At 39.0% G+C, this 12824-nt stretch overlaps 1 protein-coding gene across 5 annotated transcripts in view; it reads right to left on the reverse strand.

Moving 5' to 3' along the window:
- LOC114700724 (alpha-1-inhibitor 3-like) overlaps positions 1-12824 on the reverse strand; it is a 176328-nt gene that overhangs the window by 72460 nt on the left and 91044 nt on the right. For 3 of the 5 annotated variants that reach the window (XM_037204176.1, XM_037204178.1, XM_037204175.1), the window contains exons 8-11: positions 12319-12421; positions 3327-3441; positions 3058-3167; positions 2038-2199 (exon numbers count right to left, since the gene is read on the reverse strand). The exons of the other annotated variants lie outside the window; for them this stretch is intronic. In XM_037204176.1, coding sequence (XP_037060071.1) covers positions 2038-2199; positions 3058-3167; positions 3327-3441; positions 12319-12421 — 490 coding nt within the window. The remainder of the gene's footprint in view (positions 1-2037; positions 2200-3057; positions 3168-3326; positions 3442-12318; positions 12422-12824) is intronic. 5 annotated transcript variants of the gene reach the window in all.

Raw genomic sequence — 12824 nt, forward strand, 5'->3', positions numbered from 1 at the left:
GAGCCGGGGAATCGGCCCTGATCCTTGCTGTCTGCTACACTGACTGAGCTAGCTGAAAAAGTCCTGGAGAATTCATCTATGTAGGGATAGTGAAGGAAAGCTGGTGGGCTGACCAACCAGGCTGCCATCCAGGCCCAGAGTCAGGACTATGAGGTAGCCACCCCAACATCTACCTCATCTATGAGCTGCTGGGGCATGTGAAGGGTTGAGACTGGCAGAGCCAAAGCTGCAGGCTCTCCATGACACAAGGCGACAATAGAATCTCCAAGAGGAGTCCCAGTGAGGGCCCGGTGTTGAATGTGTAGCAGAAGCCAGAAGCCTCGAACCAGATAATGATGCATTGAAGTGAACACTTACAAGTAAAGATGTATGGATTAAAGGTTATACGGTGTGACTCACTGGGCCACACTACAGCTTCCACACTGATTTAAAAAGTTTTTTTTTTCTGTTTTGTTTTTTGTTTGTTTTTATTTTTCTTTTAAATTTTTGGGTTTGTTTGGTGTTTTTTTTTGGGGGGGGAGGGTGGTGGCAAGACTGAAAGCAAAAGCAAGGGGATGAGGTGATGATTGGGTTACATGATGTGACATCCACAAAGAATCAATAAATTTTTTTTTTTTTTGAGACAGGGTTTCTCTGTGTAGCTTTGCGCCTTTCCTGGAGCTCACTTGGTAGCCCAGGCTGGCCTCAAACTCACAGAGATCCGCCTGGCTCTGCCTCCCGAGTGCTGGGATTAAAGGCGTGTGCCACCACGGCCTGGCAATAAAAATTTTTTAAATGCAAAAAGAAATAGAGATAAATTTCATTACTAAAGTAGCAAAAAGGGAGTCTGGGGAAAAGAAAAAAGAAGCAAGATCAGAGAGAGGAAAGGGGGCCCAAGTCTGAGAAATAAAATCCAGGAACAACACTCCAGAAGTCTGAAGTATGTGACGTGAATGGAAAGAAGACTACTGGGGCAGAAGTGTAGGAGTTGGGGGGCGTTGGAGAGATAATTGGGGAGGAGGGTCAAGAAAAAAATACATAAAAATGCATAGTGAAACCTGTTACTTTCTATGCTAATTAAAGTCAAACAGAAACAACAAACTCAGAGGAGGAGGGGGGAAAGAAGAAGTGGGGTGGGCAGGAGGGTGAGAAGGAAGAAAAGTCTGAAGTAAAACCAGGAAAGAATAGATGAAATCTAATTCTTGTGACTTAGGAAGAGATGAATCTTTCCTAAGGTCTTATTTTGAGGATCTACCAGAAATACGAGAAAAGAGGGCAGTGATGTGACTTGTTCCATCTGAGACCGAGTCAGGCAGATCAAGGTAGACATCCATCAGAAGAGCAAGGTAGATGGACATCAGAAGAGTGAGTCCCAGCCTGAGCCACCAGCTGAGCTAAGACAATGTCAGAAGCACTGCAGGGCTGACTTCTGGTCACTGAGTCTATGTATGTGCTCGTGTGGGGTCTGTTAAGTAATGACAGTGTGAGCTACGTGTGATCTCGCCAGCTAAACCTATCTTCTGACTGGCTGAGTTTCTCCTTACATCAGAGGAACGCTCTCCCCCCCCCCTCTCAGTGTGTGTGTGTGTGTGTGTGTGTGTGTGTGTGTGTGTGTGTGTGTGTGTATACCTGCTTAAAGCAGGAACTAGTGTAGCATCAATCATATTCAGTTATACAATAACTGTTTCTTGTTTGAGAAAATGGGCACAGCATATTTGGATAATGAATTTGAGAATACACAGCACCTATCCTTGACTGAATAGATAAAAACATATTTTTAATCATTTTTGTTTGAAGGCCCTGACTTGAGATATATAGAAGACAAAAAAAATAAGACAGACTATGAAAAATATTGTATTAAAAGGAATGTATTCATAATGTGTGCACTTATTTATCTAGCCCTTTGCTCATACCTTTATCACTGATCAGAAACCTTTTATGTTTTGCCCTAAAATAAGAAAATTTGGCATGGGAATATTTTTCATCAAGCTACACATTATTGAGTTCAAGCTGTTAGAAAGCTTCGCCATGTGTCTTATGCCTTCATTTCTGACTTACTTTGATAGTGAGGGAAGACCCCTCGATGTTGGTGGTGTTGATGGAGAACTCTGCCAGGCCATGCTGATCAGAGGTAGTGACATTGGTGTAGTCAAGTTCATGTGCTTTGATGAAGACTTGCTCATTCGGCATGGGAGCTCCTTTGATATCCACTAGGCAGACCTAAATTGAACAAAGAAGAAAAGTATAGCATAGGTATGATGATACTATATAGAATAGAAGAGAATAACTTGTTTCAATATTATATAAATATCACAAAAGGATGCACCAACTAATTAAGCATGGAAAAAATTATTTTTACAAACATCTAACACTTTAAGATCTACACCAATAGGACTGGCTGTGCTGTGAAAACCAGAGGCTGAAGGTGTCATATTCTTAAAATGACTCCATGATAGATGCTTGATACTTAGCTGCTATTCATAAGAAACCATCGAAGAATTCACTGTGTGAAGTAAGGGAGGCAGATGCACTGACACAGTCAAAACAAAATCTAGTTAGGTCTCTGAGGCTAACGGAGAGTGGGGTTGGTTATGAATATGTAGCATATCTTGCTTCATTGTTGAAACAGTGACAGTAGTCATAAATAAAAAATTTCCTCCTTATGCTTTAGGTTTGGGGATTCTTTTTTTTAACTTTTTTTTTTTTGGTTTTTTATTTTTGATTTTTTTATTTAAAGATTTATTTACTTATTATGTATACAGTGAGTTCTGCCTGCAGGCCAGAAGAGGGCACCAGATCTCATTACAGATGGTTGTGAGCCACCATGTGGTTGCTGGGAATTGAACTCAGGACCTCTGGTAGAACATCCAGTGCTCTTAACTTCTGAGCCATCTCTCCAGGCCAGGTTTGGGGCTTCTTGATAACTTATAACATTGTAACTTGATAACATAGTATGCCACTATGCTAAATTCTTGTACTGGAACCACTGATATCAGACAAGTTTAACACTGAGCAGAATGGCCTAGGTTGAGGTATCACAATACAGCCCAACTACTTATGAATCAAAAAGTACTTTACTTTCACTATGAATGGAATCCCACGTTTAAAGTGTGAATCCACTTTCACAAATATGAGTTTGGTTGTGGTTCTTTTAATTTTAGTTGTTCCAGATCCCATGAACTCGAATCCTGGAAAAGAAATTAGCAACAACATTGAAAGCCCAAGACAGTTAGTGAAGAATTGCTTGTTTTCTACATCCTTTTTCTGTACGGTTCAAACCACCACTGACATAAACAGGTGTGAATTATCACAGCTTCTTTTTCTATATTCTCAGGTTACTCACATACCTGTCCCTTCTTCTATAACCTTTGCATTCACAAAGAGACGCTGGGCTTTAGGTCTTTTCTTTAAAGGAAACACAGCAATGTTTTCTTCTTTTGTGATGCAGCCATTGTTGTCTAGCTGTTATACAGGACAAAAATAAGGTAACATGGCACACTGTTCAGGATGATGGTCAACTCAAACTCACACATGAGGACTTCTTTGAGAAAAATGAGTGCTTAGTGCTTGCTGTTCAGCATGAAATTCTAGTCATAATCATGGGACTTGGCTCACCCAATGAGCTGTGTGCCATGATCATGAGGCAGTCACAAAGTTGCCTTGGCTTAGTCATCTATAAAAATAATGGTTATATTTATAGACACATAAGGAGTATTAAGTAAATTCACAATTTAATGTAATCAGAACACTTACTTGTGTGCCACTAGGACTTAATAATCACTTTGCATTATTTAAAATATCAACCACAGGCTTGGATGTAGCCCAATGGTACATTTCACTAGTAGATATCAAACTGTTGGCTTGATACTGAGTAACCAGTAAACAGATAAAGTGAAATCTATTTCCACAGAGTAATGGGCCTTAGGAGCTACCTCTGTGTGGTTCTGTGAATGAGAAAAGTCCTCATAAGAAATAACTGACATTATTCTGAAATGTGAAAGAGAAGAGTCACCAGAGTCGCATTACTTTGTTCTTAATTCAATTGTAACTTCACTGCTTACTTTACACTGTTTGCCATTCTCTTTTATATCCTAATGGCTGGCATCGTAGTGTGCTTTATTTTATTTAAATTGTATTGCTCTATCATCTTTGGTTTTCTGGTGTTATGGCAGTTTGTGTTTTTGTCTCTGAATGGTAGAAAGGAATGAGCTGTTAAATGAAAACTGCTTCCTAAGAAGACCCCCAAATAAACCAGAGCAGAGATTCATCATAAGAGATTTGTAGATCACAATGTAGAAACACAGGAAACATGACACTAGGCAGTGTGAGAACTACAAGAGGGTACGACTCCTCACTATAAACCCCAGAATTCTGAAACTGTGGTGATGCTGGACAAACCATCTAATTGTCTAGTTTTGGAAATGGCTAGTGACCTCAAAGATGATTCAAACAAGAAGATGATGGTATTAATGTTATCAATTCAGGACAAGAATGAGAAAGTCAGTAACAGATGACATGGTTAATAAAAGATAAATAGCATGTGAATTAACCAGAACATCCAAAAAATCATAAGAAATAAATAGATAATTATCAGCACAGAAATAAAAATGATTTTAAGTCTCTCTTAATAAGAGACACAGGATAATTAATTAGACTCCAAAAATGAAAGTATAGTGTGGTAGTTTGTATGTCATTGGCTCCCATAAGCTCATAGGGAATGACACTATTGGGAAGTGTTACTTTATCAAAGTAAGTGTGGCATTATTGGAGGAAGAGTACCCCTGTGGAGGCAGACTTTGTGGTTTTAATATGCTCAAGCCACTCCTGGCACTGCAGAGCACTTCCTGTTGCCTGAATAAGATGTAGAACTCTAAACCTACCTAACCAGCACAGTATCTGTATGCTTGCTGCAAGGACCCACCATGATGATAATGAACTGAACCTCTGAACTGTAAGCCACTTAATTAAATGTTTTCCTTTGTAAGAGTTGCTGTGGTCATGGTATCTCTTCACAGCAATAGACACCCTAACTAAGACAGAAGTTGGGACCAGGGACCTTGGGACTGTGGATTAGAAAAGCAGTTGAATGTTTTAAGTGCTACTGAATGGGACATCCTAGTAGGAACATAGAAGTCAACAGTACTGAATGAGATCTGAATTGTGGAGGCCTTGCTCAAAATGTTTCAGAAAAGATGAATATTAATATTAGTATTAATTAATAGAGATTGTTCTTGTGAAAATATTTTGGTGAAGAATGTGGTTGCTGTTTGTCCTTGTCTAAAGAGTCTGCCTGAGGCTAAAGCAAAGAGATATGGTTTAATTCCATTGGTAGAGGAAATCTTGAGACAGCCTGCTCTTGACTCTGTTGTGCGGTTATTACTGGTCACTCTTATAGAGATTTATAATGAAAATGCACACGCTGAGAAAGGAAAAATAGAAAATGTACAATTTGAGGAGAAATAGAGCATCAAGGAGAGGAATGGAGCTAAGTCCTCTGTTCAAGGAGGTAAAGATTAATTTCCTTAATTAAGTATTTCTTTTTTTTGGTTTTTCGAGACAGGGTTTCTCTTGTGTAGCTTTGCGCCTTTCCTGGAACTTACTTGATAGCCCAGGCTGGCCTCAAACTCACAGAGATCCGCCTGCCTCTGCCTCCTGAGTGCTGGGATTAAAGGCGTGCGCCACCACCGCCCGGCCAAGTATTTCTTTTTTTAAACCTAGTTACAGAGAGCTTTATTGGGAGGAAGAGGGGGGTGGGTCCAAGAGAACCAGGCCTGGGAAGGAGCATGTGTGGAGAGCAGAGGGAAAGATGGTGAGGTGGGGGGACAGCAGAGCAGAGCAGAGAGCGCTAATTAAATGTTTCTTAATCAGGATTAAAGATTTCTTAATCAAAGAGATTAAGAAATGGAATAAAAGGAGTGGTGACCTCAGGGCAAGATCCCACTTAGCTTAGTTTCTAACTTGTGGAAAGGAAGTAAAGAGAGCTTAAAACAGGGTGTGGTGGTACATGCCTTTAATCCTGGACACAGAAAGCAAAGGCTGGCAGATATCTGAGGCCAGCCTGTTCTACAGATCCAGTTTCAGGACAGCCAAAATTATACAGTGAAGGAAACCATAAAAAAAAAAAAAGGTTGATGAAGAGGTAATTGAACAAAAGGGCCATGTTCCAGCCCTAGTAAGCATCAGAACTTGGCAGCTTCCGTCACATGGCTATGGAGTTAATGAAAGAAGAAAGGGGGTATGGAATTTGTCTCCTTGACCAAAGAGAGCCGGTGAGACCAGGCATGTGTCAGGGTTGTCCCTGAATGGAGACCCTGACTGAATTGCCTTGGAGACTCCAAGATATTGGAGATGAAAGAGCCATGGGATATCTGCTGAGGAAAGCTGCTAATAGGGAGTAGAACCAGCTCACGAGAAAGAAGTATGTTGCAGTCAACAAACGCTAAAAGGAGTTGTTGATCTGAAGAGCACTTTGACATCTGACACGGAGATGTAGAATTTGGAATTTTCCCAGCTAGTTTTTGATCTTGCTTTGGTCCAGTATTTCCTCATTATGCCCCCTTCCCTATGTTTTGGAATAGTAATGATATTCTGTGCCATTATATATTGGAAATATGTGATCTGTTTTTATTTTGATTTTATAGGGGATTAAAGTTAAAAGTTTGCATGAATCTCAGAAGAAACTTTGAACTTTGGACTTTGAAATAAGTTTGAGACTGTGATAGACTATGGGGACTTGTGAAGTTGGACTAAATGCATTTTGCATGATGGTATTGTTATAAGCTTATAGAGGTCAGGGAGTTGAATGTGGTAGCTAGAATGTAATTGGAAAGCTCATAATCCCCCATAAGCTTATAGGGAATGGCACTATTGGGAAGTATGGCTTTGTTGGAGTATGTGTGGTATTGTTGGAGGAAGCGTGTCACTGTGGAGGCAGACTCTGAGGTCTCATACATGGTTAAGCCACACTCAGTATTGTTGACTACTTCTTGTTGCCTGCATTAGATGTAGAATTTTCAGCTCTCTCTCCAGCACCATGTCTGCCTGCATGCTTCCAGGTCCCACCATGATGATAATGGGCTGAACCTCTGAACTGTAAGCCACCCAATTAAATGTTTTCCTTTATAAGAGTTGCTGTGGTCATGGTGTCTCTCCACAGCAATAAAAACCCTAACTAAGGTAGATAGGAAAGGATAGTGTGGGGCATTTACTCACCAACCCCACAACTCCCCAGAGTTTTCTTGAGTGTGAGCAGCAGGAAATATTAGATAGAAAGATTTATATTGCGGAGATAAACAGAAAATAAAGGATAGCCTCGAGAGGGCCTGGAACCTTTTCCAACGGGCCCCGACTGTCTCTGCCCCAGGGTTTTTATAGAGATGCCAAGGGGTGGAGCAAAAGACCTCCTCCCCCAGCACAGCCAAGTGCAGGCCATCTCAGACACCTGCACTCAGACCCGTGGTCCTAATCATCCTCTATGCGGATCTGCTGGGTAAAGCCACGAGGAACCTGAGTACAGGCTCCTACAGCATAGATCAAGAAATCCAAAGCTGATAAGAAGCAGAAGTATCACTCCTTATATTTGATAAAATAGATTTCAATTCAAAGTTAGTTACAGGAAATAAAAACATCACTACCTGTTAGTGAAAGGAACTGACCAAAAAAAAGAATACTGAATAAACATGTAATGCATCCAGTTTCATAAAAGAAATAATACTAATAAAAGGATACATAGGTTCAGATGCAATAATAATGGGTGACTTCAGTACTACACACTCATCAATTGGCCATCTGGATAAAAATAATAATTTCCAGAGTGTTATATAAAAATTCCATCTGAATTTAAACATTCCATCTGGAAGGAGGCTCACAAAGACTCAGGATATATACAAGACTTACAAGGCTCAGGAAGTAAACAACTCACAAGTCTCAAATTCCTAAAACTGATAAGACTGTATGATGATAAATAGGCTAAAAGAATTCATGTCCACCAAACCACCCATACAGAGAATACCAGAAATAATACTTGACTGAGGATGAGATTAAGCACAGGTAAGAGGCTACAGAAAGAAAAAAAAAAATGAAGCTTCAATTATTTAGACATGAAATAGGATTAAACACAAATAGCAACAAAATAATAAATTGACAGCAATCAACACACACCTTTCAGAGATAACTTTAAATATTAATGGCCTCAACTCTCCAATCAAAAGACACAGGATATATGAATGGAATACAAAAATCAGTCTTTTTGTTGTTTACAAGAACCTCATTTTATCTTCAAGGATAGGCACAATCTTACAGTGAAAGGATGAACAAAAAGTATTCAAAGCAAATAGGCATTGATATTCTAATATCTTGACATACTCAGTTTCAAACCAAAATTAATCAGAAGAGATAAAGAGGAACTGTTATTTTTATCAAAGATACAACTGAGAAGACACTACAATTATAAACATATATAAATCAAACTCTAGCACACATGCCTTCATAAAAAGCATACCACTATACTTCAGGACACAGATGAACCAATTCAGTATTTATAGTTGATTCCTGAACACTAATTTCTCTAACAGGGCATCTGGACAAAAAATAAACACAGAATCATCAGAACTAAATGACATCATACATTAAGTGAAGCTAATATATCTATAGAATATTCTACCTAAACACCAAGGAATATGTATTCTTTGAAGTAACAAATGGAAGTTTCTCAAAAATAGATAACATACTGGGACATAAAACAAATCTGAACAAATATAATTGTTGAAAATTAAAATAACTAAGTGCATCCTTTCTGACCACAATGCAATAAAGCTTAGAATAAACAACAAAAGAATTTCTAGAAAATATACAAACTCATGGAAATTAAACAGCCCACTACTGAATAATTAGTGAGTCAAAGAAGAAATCAAGAAAGAAAAAATTTAAAAATCCTGAAATTAATTGAAAACACAGGACAACAAAACCTCTGGAACACATTCAAAGCAGTCCCAAGAGGGATATTTACAGGTCTGGGTATTGGTATAAAAAAGAAAAGAAGTAGCACAAATAAATGATTCAATAATACAAGTCAAGAATTTGGAAAAAGAAAAATCAAGACAAACTCAATACTAGTTAATGGGAAGAAATAATAAAGACTGAGACAGAAATGAGTGGAACAGAAATAAAGAATACAAAGAATCAATGAATCCAAGAGATGGTTATTTAAGAAGACAAGATTGATAGACCCTTGGTGCAATTCAACAAAAGAAAGAAAGAAATTACCCAAATTAACAATAAGAAATTTACAGGGAAACATTACACAGACAATTTAAAAAATTGGATTATAAAGGAATACTTTAAAAACCTATACTGCATTAATTATTTAGAAAACCTAAAACAAATGGACAAATTTCTACATTCATCCAAAACACAAATGTTAAACCAATAAGAAATGGACAACTTCAACAGTCACATAGAATCTAGGTGGGAAAGCCACCACTGCTATTTTCCTAAACCAATATAGATCCTTATTATATTCCAAAGACTTATCCTTACACATAAGTGTAGATCTCACCCCTCATTAAATAATCATATTTTTCAATATATAGAGATCATTATAGAGATCCATATCTCAACCAAATGCAGAGAATAAGTGCCTATAATGTGCATAACCCCACCTGTTATATCTCCAACATAACCATTGAATCGAAGATCTGGGAAAGTCATGGAGCAAGGATCAGAAAGATTGTAAAAGAACAGAATGCCTCTTGCAAAGTAGTGTCATCCAGACCCAACAGGGAAAACACAGCCATAAAAATCTTAACAATATGGCTGCCTAAACAAGAGCTACATAATGGTAACACCAGTTAACACACCATGTGGATGGGGAAATTTCATAAAGCCCACTCCAAGATCAGGAGCTACAGGTGATCAATGGCTGCTGAGAGAGAAAACCATTCTTCTCCAAGGAGTCCGGGGGTAGGTTATGTAATCCCGCATGGTCATCCTTATGTACATGTTCATAGCAGCAATCCTAAATGGACTCAGCAGGTTGACTGTGCACATGCACGCCCACAAACTCACACACACACACACACACACACACACACACACACAATTTATTTATATGTGTAACAATAATAGTTCCAGAATAAGAGGTCTTGAATTTCAGAGAGAATTGGGGGAGACCTGGGAGGCCTTGGAGAGGAGGAAAGAAAGGCATAAATGACATAAACACATTTCCTATGAAATGTTCAAAAATATTTAAAAATTAAGAAAAATGTATATAAAAACTTAAAATATATAAACTAATAAAACCAATTCATTACATGGCAAATGATGTGATTTGAAAAAGTTTGCAAAAGCAGGACAAACCTCTAAAAATATATGAAAAAAATGAATTTAACATCCTTAGACACAGGAAAATGCAATCCTCAAACTACAGATATCCTTCTCACCATAGACAGAGTGGCTACTGTAAAGAAAGCAAAATTCAATGCTGGTGAGGTTGTGAAGAAAAGACCTTCATTGTTGGAGTCTCTGTAAACACCAGAACCAGCAGAATAACAATCTGTATGAGGCAAGAATGAAATCCAGTTTAATATGACTCAGTAGCCTGTGTTGGCTCAAACTGCTAGAGACTGAAACTCGGCAGCTTATTGTAGGTATATTTAAACACAGCACAATTTTGGGAAAAAGTTTCCTGATGAAATTAACTCAAATACATGTGCATACAGCAAAGCTTAAAACGTGCTTACATTGAAACTTTTTACAAATAACATGGGACCTCTTCCCTAAAGATGGGTTCTATTGACTGAAAAAGAATGCTCAAGATAAGGGTCTGGGGAGAATGAGGGAGGTAAACATAAGGTCTGTGGGAGTCAAGTGTGATCTGCCATTCAGGTAGCACAGAGGTCACCCAGGCTCTGCTCATTTCTTAAGTATGTGGACATCTCCCATAAAGATGGGTTCTATTGACTGAAAAACAATGCTCAGCTAAGGGTCTATGGAAAATGAGTGATATAAACATAAGAGTCTGTAGGAGTCAGGAGTGACCTGGCCCTACAGATAGCACAGAGGTCACCTAGGGTGTTGTAAAGTCCACATGACATAAGGATGGGTTCTATAGACTGAGAAATAAGGCTCAAGATAAAGGTCTAGCAAGGAAGAGTCTGGGATGATTGTAGTAGTCTGGGAGATTCAGGTGTGTCCTGGCTCTACAGATAACACAGATCATCAGAATGTTAATTATATCCATTCCCAGCTTTTTGGATGGAAAACAGGTATACACCTCCTCCACTGAAAAGACAACCCTTCGTGTTTACCATTCCTGGTTTCCCTAATGCTTGTCTGTGAGCACAAGGACCTTGTGCTCTCTACACCTCATATACTGTGGGTGAACCTACAACCTAGTACAGCCACTGCACAAGTCAGTATAGAAGCTCCTCATAGATTACAAGGTCAAAGTACCATATGATCATCCGTCAGGAATATATAAAAGGAATCTGTGTCAGTACACAACACATGTGTTCACAGACATGCTGCTCATTTATGTGACTCAATCAAATGAGTCCATCAGCTGATGAATGGATAATCATAATTGGATCAGAGAATGTAATGGGCATGGAGAATGTCACCTTTCACAAAGAATACCAGACTCAGAGACACAGCAGGGCACGGTTTCTGTCCTGTGTAAGGGAAAAGAGAAACACTGCCGAGTAGATGTTGTTCCTTTTGGGAAGAGGAAGGGTGTGGCAGGAGAACGGATGGAGAGAACAGGGTAGGTAGTGGAGGAGATAATCAAGTACATGATACACGTCTATGAACACACTGTAAAGAAGCCTGTGTTTTGTGCAATTTACTCACAGTCTCTATGTGCCAATTATATTTCAAAGAATATTCAAAAAATAGTCTACAGGTCATGAAAGTAGTGAGGGATATACAGGAATAAAAGGGCACAGAAATGAGGACACAAGAGAGCTGAGATGGCAATGGGACTAGGTAATATGGTTAAAATACATGATACCCATGTATGAAAATGTCATAAACCTTTTACTTTGTACAATGAATATATACTGAAAAATAAACTTGGTGACCAAGTTTAGCTATAAAGTTGTTGAAATATTCCTTGAATAACAGTGGGTCCCAGGGCTATCACTGTGTGTGTGGGAGGCATGCTGGGGATTGCACACATGCCTGGCTAGTGTTCCACCACAGAGCTACACCACCAGGTCCCAAGGTCCCAGAAGATTCTTTTTCAGTATCTGGGTGTGCATTTCCCCTCAGCTTTGGTATCTCTATTTCTGTGATACTTAACCCTCAATATTAAAAATGGGACTTTGAGCAGTTTTTACTCACCTGGTAACTGACTTCTTTGCATGCACCCCTCCTGCTAGGATGCTGATATTCAAGGCATATACTTATCTTTACCTGTCCTGGTACAGGCTTCCCATAGGTATATCTGTTATAAGAGAGATTCAGAGAAACCAAGGGTCATCCTAAAGCAGAGACCTACAGTCTTCCCACCCATAGTCCACACTGTCAATCTGTAACAGTAGATTGGCACTGTGTATTTTCACACTGACAACAAATAGGGCCCATTACTACCAATTGACACTTTCTAACTAGGTAGATTAACAATTTAGCCCTGTTAAGAACCTCTGGGAGACATGATTTTCTCCCTTTTATAGTTCTGAAAAGATTAAGTGACCCAATCAGGATCCTCAGGCAGTAAATGATGGGGCTGTGATGAATGGAGGCCATGGTGAAATGACTCAGAACCATTCTAACAGACGTCCTCAATCTTTTGCCTTCTTCCTATCAATTTTTTAAGCATGTTTATTTTAATGACAAGCAGATGTGAG

This window comes from Peromyscus leucopus, chromosome 3, assembly GCF_004664715.2.
Source record: "Peromyscus leucopus breed LL Stock chromosome 3, UCI_PerLeu_2.1, whole genome shotgun sequence".
In the NCBI taxonomy this organism is placed as follows: Eukaryota; Metazoa; Chordata; class Mammalia; order Rodentia; family Cricetidae; genus Peromyscus; species Peromyscus leucopus.